Source organism: Myxocyprinus asiaticus, chromosome 26 (assembly GCF_019703515.2).
Source record: "Myxocyprinus asiaticus isolate MX2 ecotype Aquarium Trade chromosome 26, UBuf_Myxa_2, whole genome shotgun sequence".
Taxonomy (NCBI): Eukaryota; Metazoa; Chordata; class Actinopteri; order Cypriniformes; family Catostomidae; genus Myxocyprinus; species Myxocyprinus asiaticus.
The window spans coordinates 39,164,084-39,184,021 of record NC_059369.1 but is presented as its reverse complement, the minus strand read 5'-3'; the positions used below and the strand labels follow the sequence as shown (position 1 = coordinate 39,184,021).

Here is a 19,938-nt window from a genome sequence, read left to right as displayed (position 1 = left end):
AGGGTCTGTTTATCCTCCATTCATAACCCGTGACTGTAAAAACCCTAAATGGCCAGTGACTCATAGCAGTGTGCCTGTAAGCTCGATGGCGGCCCAGACAGCATATCATTTAGTCCTCTCCTAAAGTCCCTATGTTGGAATTTGAGCCAGCGCTCAGCCAATACTTTTCTTATACCGCTATCTGTATCATTAAAGCCATGATTCATGTCGTGACTACGGTGTGCGGTGACCAGTTTGTGCGCAAGTGATGCTTCCAGTTTCAGTGCAGTGTGAAAGCTGAACAAAGGTAAGACAAGCTACATTTTTTATCTCGATCGATAGTGGATTTTACAGATACCAATTACTAAGGTGGTGGAAAAGGCTGATAACTGATTAATCGGGCCACTTTTTCTTTTCTTTTTTTTTTTAATCAATCTATATGATAATAAAAATATCTTATTCTTTCCTTACTTTGAAGGGCACACACATTAAGGCTGCAAAATTAATATTTTGCAAAATGAATCCCAAAAGCAGTTTATTGTGCAACCAAAATCCCCAAAATAGCAGAATAAAATACAAAATACACCGGGGACTCTCATTTTGAAATGACAGAGATTTGGTTCTGTTACAATGCTCTATTGCATTTACCAAAGGAAGCTTTTTATAGCCAATAGATTCACCAGATGAAGAGTTTTGTATGTATACATTTCAACAAATGAGGTTTATTGATAGGGAACAAAAACAAATTGGGGAAAAAGATTCAAATGAAATTTCAGCAACTATAGGCATATATTTTTTCCAATAACCGATAGTTCCAAAAAACAACTATCGGTACCGATTAATCGGTAAAAATTATATATCGGCCTACATCTACTACATTTTACACATACAGTGGCCCCCGAAAAGAATTTGGACACTTAAGTCACAAGCATAAATGTCTGAATTTCATTGCATTACATAACAAAATACCAAAGCAAGTGTCGTATGCAAACAAAAGTTGTTAGAGCTTTTCTTAGAACGATCTTTATTTTTCTGAGCCATTTTTGAAGAGATAGTAACTAGTGTCAAGGTGATTTTTAATGGATGTAAACATCAGTTCTTTTAATGCTACAGTACATACTTGGAATGTCATAAAATATCGACACATCGATTATTGATCTACACATTATTTTCCCTATACGTTTTTGAGGCATCAATATATTAACAGTAGCCGACATTTAAATCAGAAGCCTAATTTGTGTGCTTTCCATTTAACTGTCTATTGGCCTTCCGTTTAATGTAGTCTGGCGAAATAGCTTTGCGATACCACAAGGGGGTGACAGAACATTTACTGTACTTAAAACTAAGTTATCGTCACTTCTGTCACACCTACATTTGTGCAGCTGTTGTTTCATAATGTTATGTTATGACATAAACAAACTGGAGATTTTTGGGGAAATGGCAAAAGACGCAAAGTCATTTCGGATTATGGGTTGATGGAGCTGGCCAATATCCCTAATGAAAAGATATCATGGCAAATGGCAGGTATGTGCAGTGAAAGGCAATAAACAGGTACAACCTAAAATTGCGGAAGCTTTGAACCCTTGGAAAAATGATCAATTGCTTCGCCACAGGCCAAGAAGTGAAGAAATTGTATAGCTAAGTTTATAGTCGGTGATGTGCAGCTGCTTAACATAGTGGAGAGTCCCACTGAAAATATGTTAGAGGAAATTAAACCAGTGCCTGCCGCTCACACTTTACTAACATTGTGTTGGGAAATATGTATGAAGAGACAAAGACTATTGTGCAATGAGTAACTCTATTTATATCTAGAAAAAATGCTGATATAGATCGATAACCATCGGGGAAATTTTCAGATTATCGATTGCTGAAAAACTTATAGTAAACTTATAGAACTACTGTGGTGTAAAACCTTCATTATGCTTCATAAAACAAATTGATAAATAGTCCTCATGACTGTTTGATCATGAAATGGGTACTACCAACAAATTCCGTCATGCATTTATTGTACAAGTGAGATTTCCGGAGAACGTTCTACTGTATGTTATATGATGTATCTGTTGTTTTGCACCTGCATTTATCTGTCCATTCTGAGAAAATGAGCAATGTGTATGAAAGAGAGACACGCACACCACATCAGTAAATGCGTCACAGCTCGTCACATGTCCGCCGCGAAACCAGACGGAATGGAAGAGGCACCCTTCTTCTCAAGCGGTCCCCTTAATCCAACTCTTGACACGGGACCCCCGAACCCTGACCCCACAACGTGGGAATGCATCTCTTATCACATGCTGCCCAAGCAGAACGTTTTATCTATCTATCTAACCAATTCAAAATAAAACCAGTGCAATGGCTTGTGTTAGTTTAAATTTAAGATCCAGACCGGTCACGTGATATCTTAGAGGAGAGGCGCATGCTGAATGATACGTTACTTGTCTGAAGAAATTTCCAGGTAATAGAAATGGAGGCTCTGTGTGGCGTTTGACTATATTTCTCTGGTTAGTGTAAACACTGCTAGGAGCAGAGACAAACACACACAGCGGGCATGTTATAGAATATATGTTGTTACATATACAAATGTTTCCTGCTCAGCGGTGCATGTCATTAAACAAAACCAGAACACCGTCTCAAAGAAAGAAAAGAGAAAAAAAAACTGAAAAATAATGTCATATTGTGAGGAGAGTAAAAGGAATGATTTACCCAAATGAAAATTCTGTTGCTACGTAACCACTCTCATGTTGTTCCAAATCTGTAAGACTTTCTTTCCTTAGTCAGTTCAGTGAAATACAAAAGGAGATGTTATGGCAAAAGGTTAGTCTTAGTCACCATTCACTTTCATTGCATACTTTTTTCCATACAATGAAAGTGAATGGTGACTGAAGGTGTCGCCCCTAACTTTCTGCCTTACATCTCCTTTTGTGTTCCATGGAAGAAAGAAAGTCAAACTAGTTTCGATGACCGAAATTTCATTTTTGGATAAACTATCTCTTTAAGTAAAAAAAACATGCATTACGGTCCAGCAACAGAACTGTCTGGTTCTGGAAGTAAAAATCCAATTTATTCTTTCCATAGACAAATAGAGTTTTACCTATAACTTAAAAAACTTTAAAGACAGACCTACCGTGAGCTCAGAGGTTGTTCATCGATGGTATATGCTTCTGTTGAAGCCATCAGTCCGCGTAATTTCAGCTTCATTGTCTTAAAAATTGTGTTTAATATTTCGCAATAAATGTAAATCATATTGTTTCTACAATTATAATCAACAAACTTAAATCAATAGTTTTATATATTTTCATTGTTTTATATTCGATTACATCATTCACATGCTTTATTGGATTATAGTTCGTTCCCTCGTGAATGATGTTAAGTACACACTCTTGTACCTTTGTCTTTTTGTCTGATTTTCAAATTCTTGTAGTTTTGATTCACCTCGGAGCTGGCTGGTTTGGTTCATGGCTTAGAAGTCTTTTATTTAGGATTTTATGAAAGGGAACAATACTTCCAGAACCCAGGTGGTTGACAAAGTGGCAAAGCACTGTTGCGCTTTATACCAATGGATGTAGATTAATTCGTACAAATAGGATATGAATAATAAATGAGTACAAATATAATAAAAGCTAAGTAGGTCCAGCATGTACTTGAGTTAATAGCGAGTTATCACACATTATTTTCTGATTTATAATGTGTTTACTTGGCAGGCTGTGCATAAAATTATGCTATAACTCCAGATGGTCAAATAATTTAAAAAAAAACATTTTTTTTATAGAACACTCGAGCTTGTAATCAGGCTCCCAATGCTGAACTGTGAGCAGCCCATGTTGTCTAGCATTTTCTATTATTACAGAACACAACAACTGAATTTGTGTTTGATATCAGTTCACAGTTTGAATTACTGGTGTATAACAAACAATAATTGAACATACTAATGATGAATAAATGAGAATCCAGTGAGGAGAAATAGCCATTTAAACAATTAACCAGGTGATGTTTACTCCACCTAACAGGTGAAGATGATATGTGCAAAGGGGTCATCAGAAACGGCATGCATGTATGGTGTATTTCTCATGGGACAGAACTTACAAAAGCAATAGAAATGTCATTTTACAGTGTCCATATTACACATAGTACATTTTATGATTACTAACTACTATAATAGTAACAATAACAGAACAAGGAACTCTATATAATAATTACATAACAAGTATATGTAGTTCATTAGTATTACTCAGTAATTAATTATGCAAGTACACAGTAACATGAACACTGTAAAATAAAGTGTGACCGAAATGTATTTTCTGGTGAATCTCTGGTCATATTGGTCAAGTCATATTTCAGGCCAAAATCAAAAGAAAAAATCAGAAAGTATATTTTGCATATAGAAAAAATATATATATTTTGCATTGTGATTTTATGACATTATTTTCATGGCAATTCAGTACATTTTCCCACCAAATTCAAATTATTAGTAAAAAGTAAAAAAAAAAAAAAATAAATATCTCTTATACAGTAATGAAAATTAAGTGATTTTTAAAAATTAAAATAACATAAATTAAGTGTGCAGAACATACATGATATTTAATTTTTCACAGTTACAGTAATGAGAATGAGATATTTTTTTTTTTTCTCATTGCAGTGGACTACTAATAAAAGTTTGGACAAGAAACTACTTCCTTAAGATTCACAAAAATATGACCTTTGTATTAACCCGTTCACTTACCCTAAAGAAGAATTCTTCATTCCATTTTGGATCCAGCGTCTAAAGAAAATACAATTCATAAATTTAAATGGATAAAATGCTGGATTCTGCAGATTTGTTTGTAGTAGAGAGTTTGTATCTTACGAGGCTGTTTACCTTTTTGATAGTTTTAGTTTGCAGGCTGGTGATCTCACCGTTGACTGGGTCATAGAGAGAGATTCTTGTGTATGGATCACTGAAACAAACAAATATTACACAAGCACAAATGGAAAAAATCATTCTCATTTGAGTCATAAAGGAAGTGCTTCTAAATATTTTAGTGATGAGGTCAGATTCTCTAGACTGTTAATCCCACGGACATGACTTCAAACTTGAATGTCTTGATTAGTAGCCATGTGAGAATGGAATGGATCCATATTCACTCACCATCAAACCAATCTAGTAACTCTATTCAGATTAATTGGTTTGGGGTCATTTCAGTTTGCGTCTTAACCTGCATACAATCTCAGGTGGAAGCAATTCACAATCCTTCAACCATTTCATTTAAGTCGCTAATGGTTTTTGCTGAATATATGGCTGTTTTCCAAGCACGGCTGAAGGCAAGTACAGAGTAATACACTCAAGGAGAGATGCTATCGCTCAGCCCATATATTGATTGCATACTTAGAGCTGGGTTATTTAGGTCAAAGTGAGAACAACAGATCTGTTTGTACCCTCAAGGACAGCCAGGCCTGCTGCTTACACTGCCATCTGCTGTATTGCCCTGACCAGCACCCCTGAATGAGTGTATTTCTCTCAAAACAACAGGAGATTTTCATTAGCTTACTTATTAGTTTACTGCAGGACATATGAATCCTGTAGCATCTATCTTTTCTTGGCAAAATACGTTGCAGTTATTGCACTAAATAGAAAGACAAGACCAAATAAATGCTAATTAGCAACTATTATACCAACTATTCATTGAAGTCAACACAAAGTAGCATTTGCAACCCATTTTATGTCAGTAGGAATAACATGCATTGATAAATCATGCACAATAAACCAGGAATGTGTGTTATGAAAGTATATAGGGTCAATTTAGATTTTTTTTTGACTTTAGTTACTGGAGTTTGTATTTTGTCTATGAGAAAATTCAGCTAAAATGGAAAAGTAATACATTTTGGTCAGTTAGTCAGATTTACTGATTAATCACATGAATCTGAATTCTCGTAACTCCAGGAACTGTCGAAATAATTATTATTTCTACAAAACCTTTTGTTTTTCAGCATCAAATAAAAGCCTGTTTGAGTGTCAGATTGAACAAACGGAACCTCAATCATGCGGGTTAGGCTACACGAGCCGCATACTAACTATGTTTCCATAACAAACTGATGCCGTGTAGACACACGATTATGATGCTGGTGGAACTGGTACACAAAGCAAACCTATGCAAACCACAAAGCTGAGCGAAGTGTCCTTAAAATGTTGATCTACCTAAAATGGTCTTGGTTAAACGTTTCTAAACGCTTTTGGTGCTATGAGTGTTTAAAGAAAGTATGACCCCTTTTTCAAACAGAGGAAAGGCACTTAAAATGACAAGTGTCCTTTGTGAAAACATTCAATCTTATCACATGCAAAACTGACCTGGCACCCAAAATGTCCTTCTTGGCCAATCCAATTCCAGCAATGACTTTCACCCTTAAGATTCTGGATTCATCCTAAAGGAAAGAGCATGGGTAGTAGTAGTTGAATATTTTTGAACAAACGGGTAGCTAGGTTACAGTGTATATTATATTTGTTTATAGGAAAGCGTATATTTCAAAGGAACTGTTCACTCTCATCATTTACTCACCCTCATGCCATCCTAGATGTGATTGACTTACTTTCTTCTGCAGAGCACAAACTCTAAATCTCCACTTTCACCAGCCTTACTAAGCGCTCTCTTCTCTCCTAAGAGTTCTTCATTTTGGCAATTTGCATTCTTCGTGCATATCGCCACCTTGTTAAAAAAAGGACTTAAATATTGATCTATTTCTCACCCATACCTGTCATATTCCCTCTGAAGACATGAATTAAACCACCAGAGTCGTACTGGTTACTTTTGTGCTGCCTTAATGTGCTTTTTGGAGCATTAAAGTTGCATCGAATGGACCAACAGATCTTAGAATATTTAAAATCTTTGTTTGTGTTCTGCAGAAGAAAGAAGTCATACACATCTGTAATGGCACGAGGGTGAGTAAACGATGAGAGAACTTTAATTTTGGGGTGAACTATTCCATTTAGATTCCTGCTGTGACTAAAAATATGGTTTTCCACCACTTTAAATCAACTTTTTGCCATCACTTGTTCATTTGAAATGGTTGTGTGGTGCGACAAATGAATTTTTAAAAGTACAACTATTCCATGTGGTCTTTGAATTAATATGAGGTCATGAAAACTGCATACACAACAATTAAAACACTATTAGAAAAATGCTTTTTAATGGAGTTTTAGATGGAGTTTAGCGGTTTCAATGCTATCTGACACATTGTTAACAACAATTCAACACAAACAAGTAAAGCCTTAACTAATTTTATGCTTATTGGTGCTCAAAATCTCTCTTCTATTATGTAGATGCTTGTAGACCACTACAGGACTGATTAAATGAACATGGAAGTAGCTCCATACAAACATTACAAGTTTAATTAATAGAATGAGATAATATTTAATAAGCTCCTTCTTCCTAAGACCTTATCATCTTACTTAAATTCTTAAAAAATTCCTTAATTACCTCCTGTTAATTAGCAGCATTTTAAAGGATACCCAACACATTACACAATTACAAACTGATTTTTATTCAACTCAAATGGAGTCACTCCATAAGGCTCCATTGTAGTTGGTAAATAAATTGCATAGATGTTGTTGTTATTTTTAAACATTTTTAGGGCAAAGTGTAAATTTAGTCATTTTTGTAAAAAAAAAAAAAAAAAGAAAAAAAAAGAAAGAGAAGTCATTTTTGGAAAAAAAAAAAAACATTTTTTGTAAAAAAAAAAAAATAAATAAAAATAAAAAACATTTTTGAAAAATGACAATATAAAACAAATGCCAATATATTTAAATTGTATTTCTGTCTATGCACATTTTGATATGTTTCTGTATTTCACATGACATAAAGGACAGTCACACTCCAGGACAATCTCTACCTTTTCCTTGAAATTGCTAAAACACACACACACACAATTTGAACAGATAATAGACCATGCACAAATTTTGTGCACTTTGCTGTCCAGCCAAACAATTAAATTGCAAGAAACAAATACTGGATTTTTTTAAGACAGTACAAAAACATGTCATCTCAACTTCTCAAATATTCATATTAATCAAGTCATCACTGGTCAAAAGAAAATGCATGTCAAGAATGAAAGTGCCAAAGGGTGGGAATTATTTCAGAAATGTGTGAGGGGCACAGTTATGAATGAATGAATGAATGAACGTTACATTTATATAGTGCTTTTCTGACACTACACTCAAAGCGCTTTACATAGTGAAGAGGGGACTCTCCTCAACCACCACCAGTGTGCAGCATCCACCTGGATGATGGAGTTAGGCATGGTGTTGATTTTCCTCCCAAAAAGAAAGGTTGCAAACATAGGATTATTTTTTAAATGTGTCAGTTATAATGATTCCAACAGCCCTAAAAGTTTTGAGATATGACGTCATACAAACATGTGACCTCACAGGGTAGATATTGCGCAATATTTCACTTCAGTATGGAGTTAGAATTGTTTCTAATTCAGAGACAAATGGAAAGAGATTCACAAATAGAAAGTTGGCCACAAATAAATTGAATGAGATCCACAAATAAAAAAAATGAGATTTACAAATATATGAAAATGAAGTGAATTCTCAAATAAATAAAATAAGATTTGCAAATAAAATAATTATTTACCAATATATATATTTAACTCACAAACACAACTCTGTCCAGCATTTATTTGTGGATCGCTTGCTGTGCATTTGTGGATGGCAGCTCACATTTGTGAATTCTGAAATATTTCTTGCACCAGAGCTGCAGGCAATCCACAAATAGGTGGACTCCACCCATTGTCTACTCAAGCCAATCAGATAACGGCCACATTACTCGGACCAATCGTAGTACGTTATTTCTTCAACCAGTCACGCTTAGTTGTACTATCAGGGTTTACTACCAGAGTCACAGCACTCTCATGAGCATGGAATCAAGCACTTACAGATAAGCCCCAAGGCCTCAAACTTTTAAAGAAACATACACCATCAGATGAGAACTGTGACTTAAGGTTCGTATCATTTTCTCTCAGTTATAAACATGTGTAGTGTCTTGTTAAATGTCGACAGCTGAAAATTGCCCATTTGTAGAGTGTTCTGATCTTTAGCTTTATAGCTAACCTGGTCAGCTTGACAAGTTTCTTGACTGAAACTCCTAGCTACATAATGGACATGTATGTTGTCAAAACCTTTACTCTTAGGGGCCGTTTACGCAACAACGTTTTCAACTAAAAACTGAAAACTTTTTATGCCTTTTGGCTGTTCGTTTACACGACAACAGTGTTTTGGGGCCTGAAAACGCAAACTTTTGAAAACTTCAAAGTGCACGTTTTTGAAAACGATGCCGTTATCGTCTCCGTGTAAACATACAAAAATGCTAATTTGTGAAAACGATGATGGCATGTGCACGCGAATTACGTTTTCAGTCTATAGGCATGCGCGCGAGGACTTCAAAAGCTACAATGGTGGACTACAGGACTGTGTTCGTGCTGCTCAAGATTTTTAGTTTATTGACGCTTCTCCAGCAAAGTAATTGTAGTAATAAAGCAACCTCATTGTCCGTACAGACAAAATTCCTCGATGCTTTCGCCATCTTCATTGTTTGTATTCACCACTCTGTGGAAGAATGCTTGTGTGCGCAGGCGCGTAGCGTTTCTTTACAAAGTGACATCGCCAACTACTGGCCTGGCATGCATAATACAGCGTTTTTAGTCGTTTTCGCGGATCCGTGTGAACGGGGATCGTGTTGATAACGTCGTCATCTGTATGCAAAACTTCTCAAAAACGCAAAGGAAAAACTTTTCCGTTTTAGTACATCATTGTCGTGTAAACGTACCCTTAATGTTACATGGCAGATCCAAACAGACACACTACTAGACACAAAAGATCAGTAGTACAGATAGTGACTTTATAAAACATGAATCATATTAGATGATCTTAGGAGCACAAAACATAAATAAATACCCTATATTACACAGTATACAAGATCTGCTATGTCAATAATTTGGTTTCACATTATGTTAATGTATTTAATAAAAGCAGTTGTAAGGTAATATTTATAGAATTTTGCTTTTTAGCAATTTTGTGTACATGTTTTAGGAGGTACTATTACAGGGTCCTTTTATAAAACACAGCATCATGTTCTGACAGTGATAATTGACTCATTAGATATTGCCATCTTTTTCAGACTTTTCCCTTGTGTACTGCCCATCAACTTTGAGCACTTGACTCACCTGCTCCAGAACTCAGTGGTTCCAGCTCCGATACAGGACACCTTTTAAAATGTGTAATATGAGATTGTTTTATTTTTCTGTTATGTCAGATTTCTTTTAACTTACAATGTCATGTTGTGAAATGAAAGTGCAATACAAAATTTCATTGCCTTTGGGTTGACTTACTTAAAAATGAAAATTCTGTCATTTATTCACCCTCATATTTATTTATTTTTTTTAAACGTTAGTTTCTTCTGTGGAATATGATAATACATTGTAAAATGTAGATGCTACTAATGAGGCTGAAATGAAAGCGGCGCTGTCAGTCCCTATCATTATTCCTGACATCTCCTTTAAAGCAAGTCTGTTGGCTAAAAGGAATGATTTTTTTGGTTACAAATTACAGGTTGTCATCTATGTAACTACAAAAGACAATAAATTAGAGTACATATTTACACACACAAACACTGGAATTGAACATTACAGCTGGAGTGCTGGCATTTTGCTCAGGTTTGTTGTACATGAACATCCTTATTGCCACGTCATGGTGTTGTATCTGTTGTCTGGGGCAGATACTCCTAGTCATGGTAAGAGCATTCTGCACAAATTATTGGAAAAAAATAACAGTTACATATTAAAAACAAGTCCATTACTGTATAGAAAAGAACATGTTACACAAACAAGATTGGGCCATGGAGCTTTACCACAAATAGCACAAATGTCCCACAACTGTTTCCATCTTTTTGTGATGTGGAGCAGAGAGCATCAGTTCTCCAGTATCCTCGCAACTCTTTTAATATTATTATTATTATTAATATTGTCGTCCTGTACCTCACAGCCCATATACTTCCTGATCATCTAATATGATTCATGTTTTATGAAGGCACTATCTGTACTACTGATCTTTTGTAGTGTCTAGTAGTGTGTCTGTTTGGATCGGCCATGTAACATTAAGAGTAAAGGTTTTGACGACACATTTCAGTCAAGAAACTTGGTTAAAATTAAACTAGCAGACTCATACAGTCAGCCAGGTTAGCTATAAAGCTAAAGATCAGGACACTCTACAAATGGGCAATTTCAGCTGTTGACATTTAACAAGACACTACACATGTTTATAACTGAGAAAATGATACGAACCTTAAGTCACAGTATTCCTCTGATGGCGTATGTTTCTTTAAAAGTTTGCGGCCTTGGAGCTTATCTATATGTGCTTGATTCCATGCTCATGAGAGCGCTGTGACTCTGGTCCCGCCCTGATAGAACAACTAAGCGTGACTGGTTGAAGATAGAACATGCTACGACTGGTCCGAATAATGTGGCCGTTATCTGATTGGCTTGAGCAGACGATGGCTGGAGTCCACATATTGGTGGATTGCCTGCAGCTCTGACTCAAGAAATATTTCTGCTGCCATCCACAAATGCACAGCAAGCGATCCACAAATAAATGCTGGACAGAGTTGTGTTTGTGAGTTAAATATATATTGGTAAATATGTTTTTGTTTTTTTTTGCAAATCTCATTTTATTTAATGCGAGTTCACTTTATTTTTACATTTATTTGTGGACCAACTTTCTATTTGTCTCTGAATTAGAAACAATTCTAACTTCATACTTGAGTCACAAGACATCAGATTATAGGCATGAAAGTGATGATTATAACGCTTTATCACCAAAACAAACACATCCAAAGAGAGTAAAAGAGTGGTTATATAGATCAGATCTGTGCATTCTTTTCTAAACTACGGGTGGTTAAAAATCACAACATCATAACACAAAGTGGACCTTAACTTTCTTTCCATGACCCACCGGATGGCACAGGCAGTCCATGTGATGCCATATCACACAAGACCAATAGACTGACACTCAAATGATGCTCATGCTCATAAGGCCACACATTCAAGGAAATATAGCAGCATCGATGTGACTGATTTGACAGCTGATTTCATATACCTCATCAGCCTCGAGTCCTCGAACCTCCGGGAGTTGCGCGGCCATGTTCATGTTGCGTGCTAGGATGCCAAACTGCGTCAATATGAACGTGAAAAATAACGCAGTAAACAGCCAAACAGCCAAAGAGCCCGTCACGCGTTCACGGAAATCGGTTCCCGGTATGTGATCCGTTCGGTGTTGCTTTAGGTTGTCAAATGCATCGTGGAAACGACGCCGAGCTAGAGCGATTCCGCTTCGCCACGCCTCCGCGACATCAGTCACGCCCCCATAGCTAATGATCCCACGCAGTCATGACAACAACACTGTAAACAAGCTGGTGGTCACCTGGCTTTGTAATGAAAACGTTTTGTTGACGCAAATCGTCTTCTCTCTCTCTCTCTCTCTCTCTCTCTCTCTCTCTCTCTTTGCCCTTTTAAAACACTTATTCCTGACTGGAGTGACGTGATTTACAAAAAGTCTTATTGTATAAGGATCCTTCTTCTTCCAAAATTAATTAAATAATTTTACGTCATGCAATAAGGGAGAATATTTCTCAGAACTTAAAGGGATAGTAGTTCACCCAAAAATGAAAAGATTTTTTAGGAGAATATCTCAGCTCTGTAGGCCCATTCAGCTGAAGTGAATGGTGACCAGAACTTTTAAGGTCCAAAAAGTACATAAAGGCAGCATAAAAGTAATCCATACGAATCCAGTGGTTTAATCCATGTCTTCAGAAGCGATGTGATAGGTGGGGGAGAGAAATATATCAATATTTAAGTTTTTTTTATTTTTTTATTTTTTTAATAAATCTCAACTTTCTCTTTTACATTCTTCTTTTGTTTTTGCCGATTTGTGCATGCTATCTACTTGGCAGGGAGCAGAATTTATAGTTAAAATATGATGTACTTAAATATTAAAATAAACTAAATAGACTTAAATATTGACCTGTTTCTCACCCACACCTATCATATCGCTTCAGAAGACATGGATTAACCACTGGAGTCGTGTGGATTACTTTTATGCTGCCTTCATGTACTTTTTGGATCTTAAAAGTTCTGGCCACCATTCACTTGCACTGAATGGACCTATAGAGTTGAAAAATTCTTCTAAAAATCTTTGTTTGTGTTCCGCAGAAGAAAGTCACACACATCTGGGATGGCATGGGTGAGTAAATGACGAAATAATTTTCTTTTTTGGGTGAACTATCTGTTTAAAGTATTGACCACAAAAAAACAAAACAAAAAACTATTGAACATGTGCACCCTTATTGCCCACGGGGGGGGGGGAGCTACAACTCATTTAACACAATGGGGCATGTTGTCACACAACATGAGGTAAGTTGTCACAATGGAACACAAAGAGTAGATAGGATTTTCAGATACATTTCAATAGGCTTAAAACAAGTACGAAACACAAAACAATTAATAAAACAACAAAAATGTAAAAGGCAACGTACCCAAATGCCAAACCATTGTTTTGGCCAACACAAAATATAGCTAATGTATTGTATAAAATTAAATTACATAAAAAAATACCCTTGTCCTGGGAGGACAATGAGACTTTTCAGTCAAAATCTACCTTCATTATTTAGTTGACTCTTTCCTTAATGTAGCCTGTGTAGTTTTATTGTGTTCTCTTGTTTGCCCAAATGCTATTACGAGAACATAATATTGGAATTTTAATTTGACTTTCATAAATATATATATATATATATATATATATATATATATATATATATATACGGTACTGTGCAAAATATTTAGGCACATAAGATGTTTCACAAAAGCATTTGTCTTAAGATGGTTATTTATATCTTTAGCTTTAGTGTGTCAGTAGGAAATATAAATGTTAGACTCCCAAACATTACTTTTGCAAATAGAAAAGATTAGAACAGAAGAACAGGGAGCCCTGCAACAGATGTCATGGCCCCCACAAAGCCCCCCCACTGAACATCGGCTCAGTCTGAGATTACATGAAGAGACAGAAGCAATTGAGATAGCCGAAATAGATAGAAGAACTGTGGTGAATTCTCCAAGAAGCTTGGAACATCCTATCTGCCAACAACCAAGAAAAATTGTGTCCAGGTGTATGTAGGAGAATTGGGTCTGTTTTAAAGGCAAAGGTGGTCACACTGAATATTGATTTAGCTTTTTTATGTTTACTGGACTTTGTATGACATTAAGTGATATATGAAAACTATTTATGTCATTATTTTGAAGACATCCTCATTATGCAACATTTTTCACAAGTAGCTAAACTTTTGCACAGGATTGTAAAATAAAAAAATTACATCTCTATTAATAACTCCATGTTTGGGAACCATGATGGATGGTCACTAATTGACAAAACTGTACAAATATTGTCCCTAAAAAACCTCTCTAGTCTAATCAATGTCAATTATAAAGTAGCTTATATTTTGGATGAAGTGGCTCCACTGTCACACTGAGTTCACACCAAACATATTCATATTCAATGAAATCAGGAGGAAATGAGAGATAAGCTTTTGTTTTTCCAGGGTTGAGAAACCTACCAGCAAAGCATATTTTCTGAAGTATGGAACAGTCTTCAGTAGTTATAGACTAGACTAGAATAGAACTATACATTGAATAATAGAATATAATATTCAACAATAAAGAATTGAATAGAACAGAATAATTTATTAATTGGAAATTTAGCGTAACACCATCAGATTATAAACCACATGAAGTATTCTCTCTTAAAGGTGCACTCAGTAACTTTCGTCTTTGTGTCATCTTGGACTTACACTGACACCTAGTGGTGTGGATGCAGCATCACTTAAAATTAATAGTTTTCAGTTTCAGATGCCATTGTAGAAATTTATAATTCACAGTCAGCCATGATTACTTTAATTAACGAGTGAAAGTGTCAAATAAATGATGGTTACTGAGATTAAGCGAGTAGTATTCGGCTGGTCATGTGATTCTAACATGGCAGCCCCCATGTGCGGACCCACTCCATGTAGAATAAAACAGCTTTTATAAGGTTACTGATATAACTGGAGTCTTCATTTTAATGTGACAGGTCATGATTTCATACATATATTTTAAAATTACAATTCATGTCTTTAGGAGTAAAAACAAATTTATTGTGGAAAAAAAATTACTGAGTGCGCCTTTAAATAATACAATAACAGGCAACATTATGCAACGCAATGAATATAAAAGGAAGAAGTTGAAAAAAAAGTAATATAAATAAATTACAGTTTTACACGACGCCAAATATAGAGGCATAGTGCTTTACAATAAACATACTTTTTTCCATTTTTCATCATCTTATGTGATTGTAGTGAATTTACTATTAAGGGTCTGACGTTGGACAGAGTTCATTCTCGGCCAATCACAACTAGGCATAGCTCACTCTTATCCAATGAAAACGATTGATTATTAAACCCGCCTATTCACGCGTTTCTAGGAAGTGCACGTAACACACTCGTTTCAAAAGCACGATTGTAAAGGTATGTATTGATATATTTTACCTGTTTATTCAGACTATATAATATTGCATCTCAACAGACTTTATTTACATTCCTTAAAACAAGAAATTCGTGTTTATCAAAAAAAAATGAACATTGATGTTACACAACGGCTCAAGAGTGTGTCGTAATTACACAAATATTTAAGAAAGTAATGAAGAAATTCTGTACTGCACGATTCCGAGGTTCGGCTCATTCACGTTTAGAATATGTATAAACTGAAAACAGCTTTCGAATCGCCTCCACATATGACTGACATGAGAGCCCATTGTACTTAGTTAATTTATGCACTTAATTCTGAAGGATTAGTGCAATCATACAGTCAGAAAAGTAAGACATAATTTAATTATTATTGCTGTTAAAATAATATATTCGATTTAAAAAATATATATATATATATTTTGCAGAGTCCTCTCTCCTTGCTACTTTAACAGAATGGAAGTCAATGGAAAAGACAGCACCTTCCTCATAACCGGTGGAGGAGGTTATTTTGGATTCCGGTAAGATTTAAAGACTTTAACAAAATGTTTCAGATTCCTAGTTTTTCCCCCTAATTATTGTCTACATAATCCTCATAGCAGTGATCATGCATTTACTTCAAAACGCTAGATGGCGCCATCACACTGTATTACATTTCTCACAATGTGGAAACATTTTCAGTTGACATGAACGTTCTAAATAATCATAAATGTTACAGTTGTTTTCAGTCGGATGATGATTCATTTCCCCACTTTGTCCAATACGATACACTGTTATTATGTATCTTTGAAGCAATGCGAATAACTATGTATTGAGCGTAGCAATGTCCATGTAACATTTTTATATATATATATATATATATATATATACACACACACACACACACACACACACACACACACACACACACACACTGGTGGCCAAAAGTTTGGAATAATGTACAGATTTTGCTGTTTCCGAAGGAAATTGGTACTTTAATTCACCAAAGTGGCATTCAGCTGATCACAAACTATAGTCAGGACATTACTGATGTAAAAAAACAGCACCATCACTATTTGAAAAAAATCTAGACAGGCCCCATTTCTAGCAGCCATCAGTCCAACACCTTATCCGTGAGTAATCATGCTAAATTGCTAATTTGGTACTAGAAAATCACTTGCCATTATATCAAACACAGTTGAAATCTATTTGGTTCGTTAAATGAAGCTTAAAATTGTCTTTGTGTTTGTTTTTGAGTTGCCACAGTATGCAATAGACTGGCATGTCTTAAGGTCAATATTAGGTCAAAAATGGCAAAAAAGAAACAGATTTCTCTAGAAACTCGTCAGTCAATCATTGTTTTGAGGAATGAAGGCCACACAATGCTTGAAATTGCCAAAAAACTGAAGATTTCATACAAAGGTGTACACTACAGTCTTCAATGACAAAGGACAACATGGACAGAAAGAGATGTGGAAGGCCAGATGTACAACTAAACAAGAGGATAAGTACATCAGAGTATCTAGTTTGAGAAATAGACGCCTCACATGTCCTCAGCTGACAGCTTCATTGAATTCTACCTGCTCAACACCAGTTTCATGTACAAAAGGAAAGAGAAGACTCAGGGGTGCAGGCCTTATGGGAAGAATTGCAAAGAAAAAGCCACTTTTGAAACAGAAAAACAAAAAGAAAAGGTTAGAGTGGGCAAAGAAACACAGACACTGGACAACAGATAATTGGAAAAGAGTGTTATGGATCTTAACCCCATTGAGCTTCTGTGGGATCAGCTAGACTGTAAGGTGCGTGAAAAGTGCCCGACAAGACTGTCACGTCTATGGCAATTTTTAGGATTATTTGATGAGAACTCTTTGAAGAAGTTTAAGAAGCTCTGAAATGTTTTTTCAAATTGTAATAGTAATTTTTCATGTTATTAATGTCCTAACTATACATTGTGATCAGTTGAATGCCACTTTGGTGAATAAAAGTACCAATTTCTTTCCATAAATCTAAATCTGTACATTATTCCAAACTTTTGGCTGCCTGTGTGTGTGTGTATATGTATATATATATATAATTGTACAAAAGAGTAAATATGGTCAGTTTAACAAATTTGTTTATATTTGATTAGTGATTAGGAAATTGTGCTTGTATCTTGATAATATGTTTCTACATTTTATTTCACAGTTTGTCACATTAAATGTTTTTTAAAAAAATTACTATGTTTAATTTAAGCTTGACTGCCAGTGCAGAATTTAAAACAAATAATACATGTGATATCTCTTTCAGACTTGCCTGTGCTCTCCTCAAAAACTGCTCAAAAGTTGTGTTGTTTGACGTAACGTCGCCGAATCAAGAGTTGCCAGAGGGTATCGTATTCACACAAGCAGATATCCGTGACTACATGCAGGTGGAAAAAGCTGTCCAGGGCGTTCACTGTGTGTTCCACATCGCCTCTTATGGGATGTCCGGTCGAGAGCAACTCAACCGTAAACTGATCAAAGAAGTGAACATACAAGGGACAGAAAACATCCTCCGGGCTTGTGTGGCTCATGGAGTCCCCCGTTTGGTCTACACCAGCACGTACAATGTAGTATTTGGTGGTCAGGTGATCAAGAACGGCAATGAAAGTCTCCCTTATTTGCCCCTACACATGCACCCTGATCACTACTCCCGGACTAAGTCAGTGGCCGAAATGCAGGTGTTAAAAGCAAACGGTTTGCCATTAAAGAATGGCGTAGGTGTCCTACGGACTTGCGCCCTGCGTCCAGCCGGTATATACGGCCCTGGGGAGCAAAGGCACCTGCCTAGGATAGTTAGTTATATCGAAAATGGGATCTTTAGGTTTGTTTATGGGGACCCTGATAGTCTTGTAGAGTTTGTTCATGTGGATAACCTTGTGTCTGCGCATCTCTTAGCTGCCGATGCGTTAACGGAAAAACGTCAGCACTGCGCCGCTGGTCAGCCCTATTTCATCTCTGATGGAAGGCCTGTCAACAACTTTGAATTTTTCAGGCCCTTGGTGGAGGGGTTGGGATACTCGTTCCCTACCCTTCGACTACCCATATCTCTCATATACCTCTTTGCATTCTTGACTGAGATGGTTCACCATGTCGTGGGCCAGATCTATAACTTCCAGCCCCTGTTGACACGTACAGAAGTCTACAAGACTGGCGTCACACACTATTTCAGTATGCGGAAAGCTCAAGATGAACTTGGGTACAAGCCAGAAGAGTATGACCTGGAAGAAGTTGTGCAGTGGTTTAGAAGCAAAGGTCATGGGAAAAAGCGCACCCAGTCATCAATAAAGAAACTAATTTTAGATGTTGTGCTTGTTGTGGCCTTTGCTGCAATAGCTCTCTCCTGCCTTCCAGTTGTGGGGCAGTAAAAGCGTAAATTGTCATCGATTACAGCACTGTGCCTTATGTGAGGTTTATACTGATTGGATGTGTTAATTACTTTGTATTAATGATTATTAATGACAAAAGATCTATTGACAGATCAATGAACTTGAGGGATATTCCATGGTGAAATTAGCAGTCACAAATAAGCTAACCCTTGACAGATGTATTTTAATTTCTCTTTAATTTCTGTAATGAGCAGTACATGAAGTTTCATATGAATTGCACAACCAGCCAAAAGGTTTGACTTATCTACTTATTTTATTTTTCTCATTTTGTTCCATGTTTTAGAAACAAAAAGTCATTAAAACTATTAAGTAACATAAATGGCAATGATGTAGTGACCCAAAAAACATGTTAAAACAAATCACAAATGACATGTCTTATATTTTAGCATTGATCGAAGTTGCGACACTTAAGATGCTTTTTATAAACATTATTAAAGGAGATCCCATGTATGCTGGACACTTGTTGACAGTTTTTTTTAATTTACTATCCACTCCAACTCATCAATTACAAAAACAAAAAAAAAAATGTTTGGAAAGAAATTAATATGCACTTTTTTTTTTATTACATTTCATCCAGTTTATGAGGGATTTTTAAATATAAAATCCCAACTAGCCTAACAAAGTTTCAAATAATTTCATTCTGAACAAAAGACCCTTTTCATACTTCCAGGTTTTTGGAACGCAGAAGAAAACGATTGTAGTGAAAATTTTGATAACTGAATGGGAGATCACGGCATTTTTGCTTTACCCATTTGATTCAACATCAAAAGAAAAATGTCACTACGTTTACTTTCCACAACTCTCCAAATGAAGAAAAAAATTAAATAAAGCGATGGATTATGACATTCAGAAGAGAGAATGTGGCAATTTTGTCACTCTCTCAGCAGCTGTGTTAGAAACCTTATTGCATCGGTTGTCATTCATTTTTTAAACTAATTCCATGTTAATATAATACAAAGCATAATGTTATAAATTTACACTAAATAATTTGTTTGCAAATATACA

General features: G+C 35.8%; 2 protein-coding genes and 1 long non-coding RNA gene across 4 annotated transcripts in view; 1 reads left to right on the top strand and 2 right to left on the bottom strand.

The window, feature by feature from the left end:
- Positions 1-12,375, bottom strand: part of LOC127416584 (E3 ubiquitin-protein ligase NEDD4-like) — a 55,641-nt gene extending 43,266 nt beyond the window's left edge. Inside the window, exons 1-4 of the mRNA XM_051655998.1 lie at positions 12,098-12,375; positions 6,299-6,372; positions 4,832-4,910; positions 4,697-4,735 (exon numbers count right to left, since the gene is read on the bottom strand). Coding sequence (XP_051511958.1) covers positions 4,697-4,735; positions 4,832-4,910; positions 6,299-6,372; positions 12,098-12,148 — 243 coding nt within the window. The 5' untranslated portion in view covers positions 12,149-12,375. The remainder of the gene's footprint in view (positions 1-4,696; positions 4,736-4,831; positions 4,911-6,298; positions 6,373-12,097) is intronic.
- On the top strand, positions 95-19,390 carry LOC127416612 (short-chain dehydrogenase/reductase family 42E member 1). 2 transcript variants are annotated; one of them, XM_051656048.1, is made up of 3 exons: positions 95-286; positions 15,977-16,069; positions 17,814-19,390. In XM_051656048.1, the coding sequence occupies exons 2-3, from the start codon at positions 16,005-16,007 to the stop codon at positions 18,910-18,912; spliced, it is 1,164 nt and encodes a 387-aa protein (XP_051512008.1). In that variant the 5' UTR covers positions 95-286; positions 15,977-16,004; the 3' UTR covers positions 18,913-19,390. The 2 variants fall into 2 exon arrangements, with proteins under 2 accessions (XP_051512008.1, XP_051512007.1); XM_051656047.1 differs by lacking the exon at positions 95-286 and adding an exon at positions 15,497-15,551.
- On the bottom strand, positions 10,225-12,077 carry LOC127416639 (uncharacterized). The gene is made up of 2 exons (XR_007893156.1): positions 11,287-12,077; positions 10,225-10,747 (listed from the first exon to the last, which is right to left on the bottom strand). It is a non-coding gene; the product is annotated as an uncharacterized LOC127416639 (long non-coding RNA).
- Positions 19,391-19,938: the final 548 nt, after the last annotated feature.

Excerpts from the sequence above, each read along its gene's own strand:
- LOC127416612 (XM_051656048.1), top strand. The coding sequence starts at position 16,005 with ATGGAAGTCAATGGAAAAGACAGCACCTTCCTCATAACCGGTGGAGGA. Across the intron at positions 16,070-17,813 it reads GGAGGTTATTTTGGATTCCG|ACTTGCCTGTGCTCTCCTCA; the intron begins GTAAGATTTAAA and ends TATCTCTTTCAG.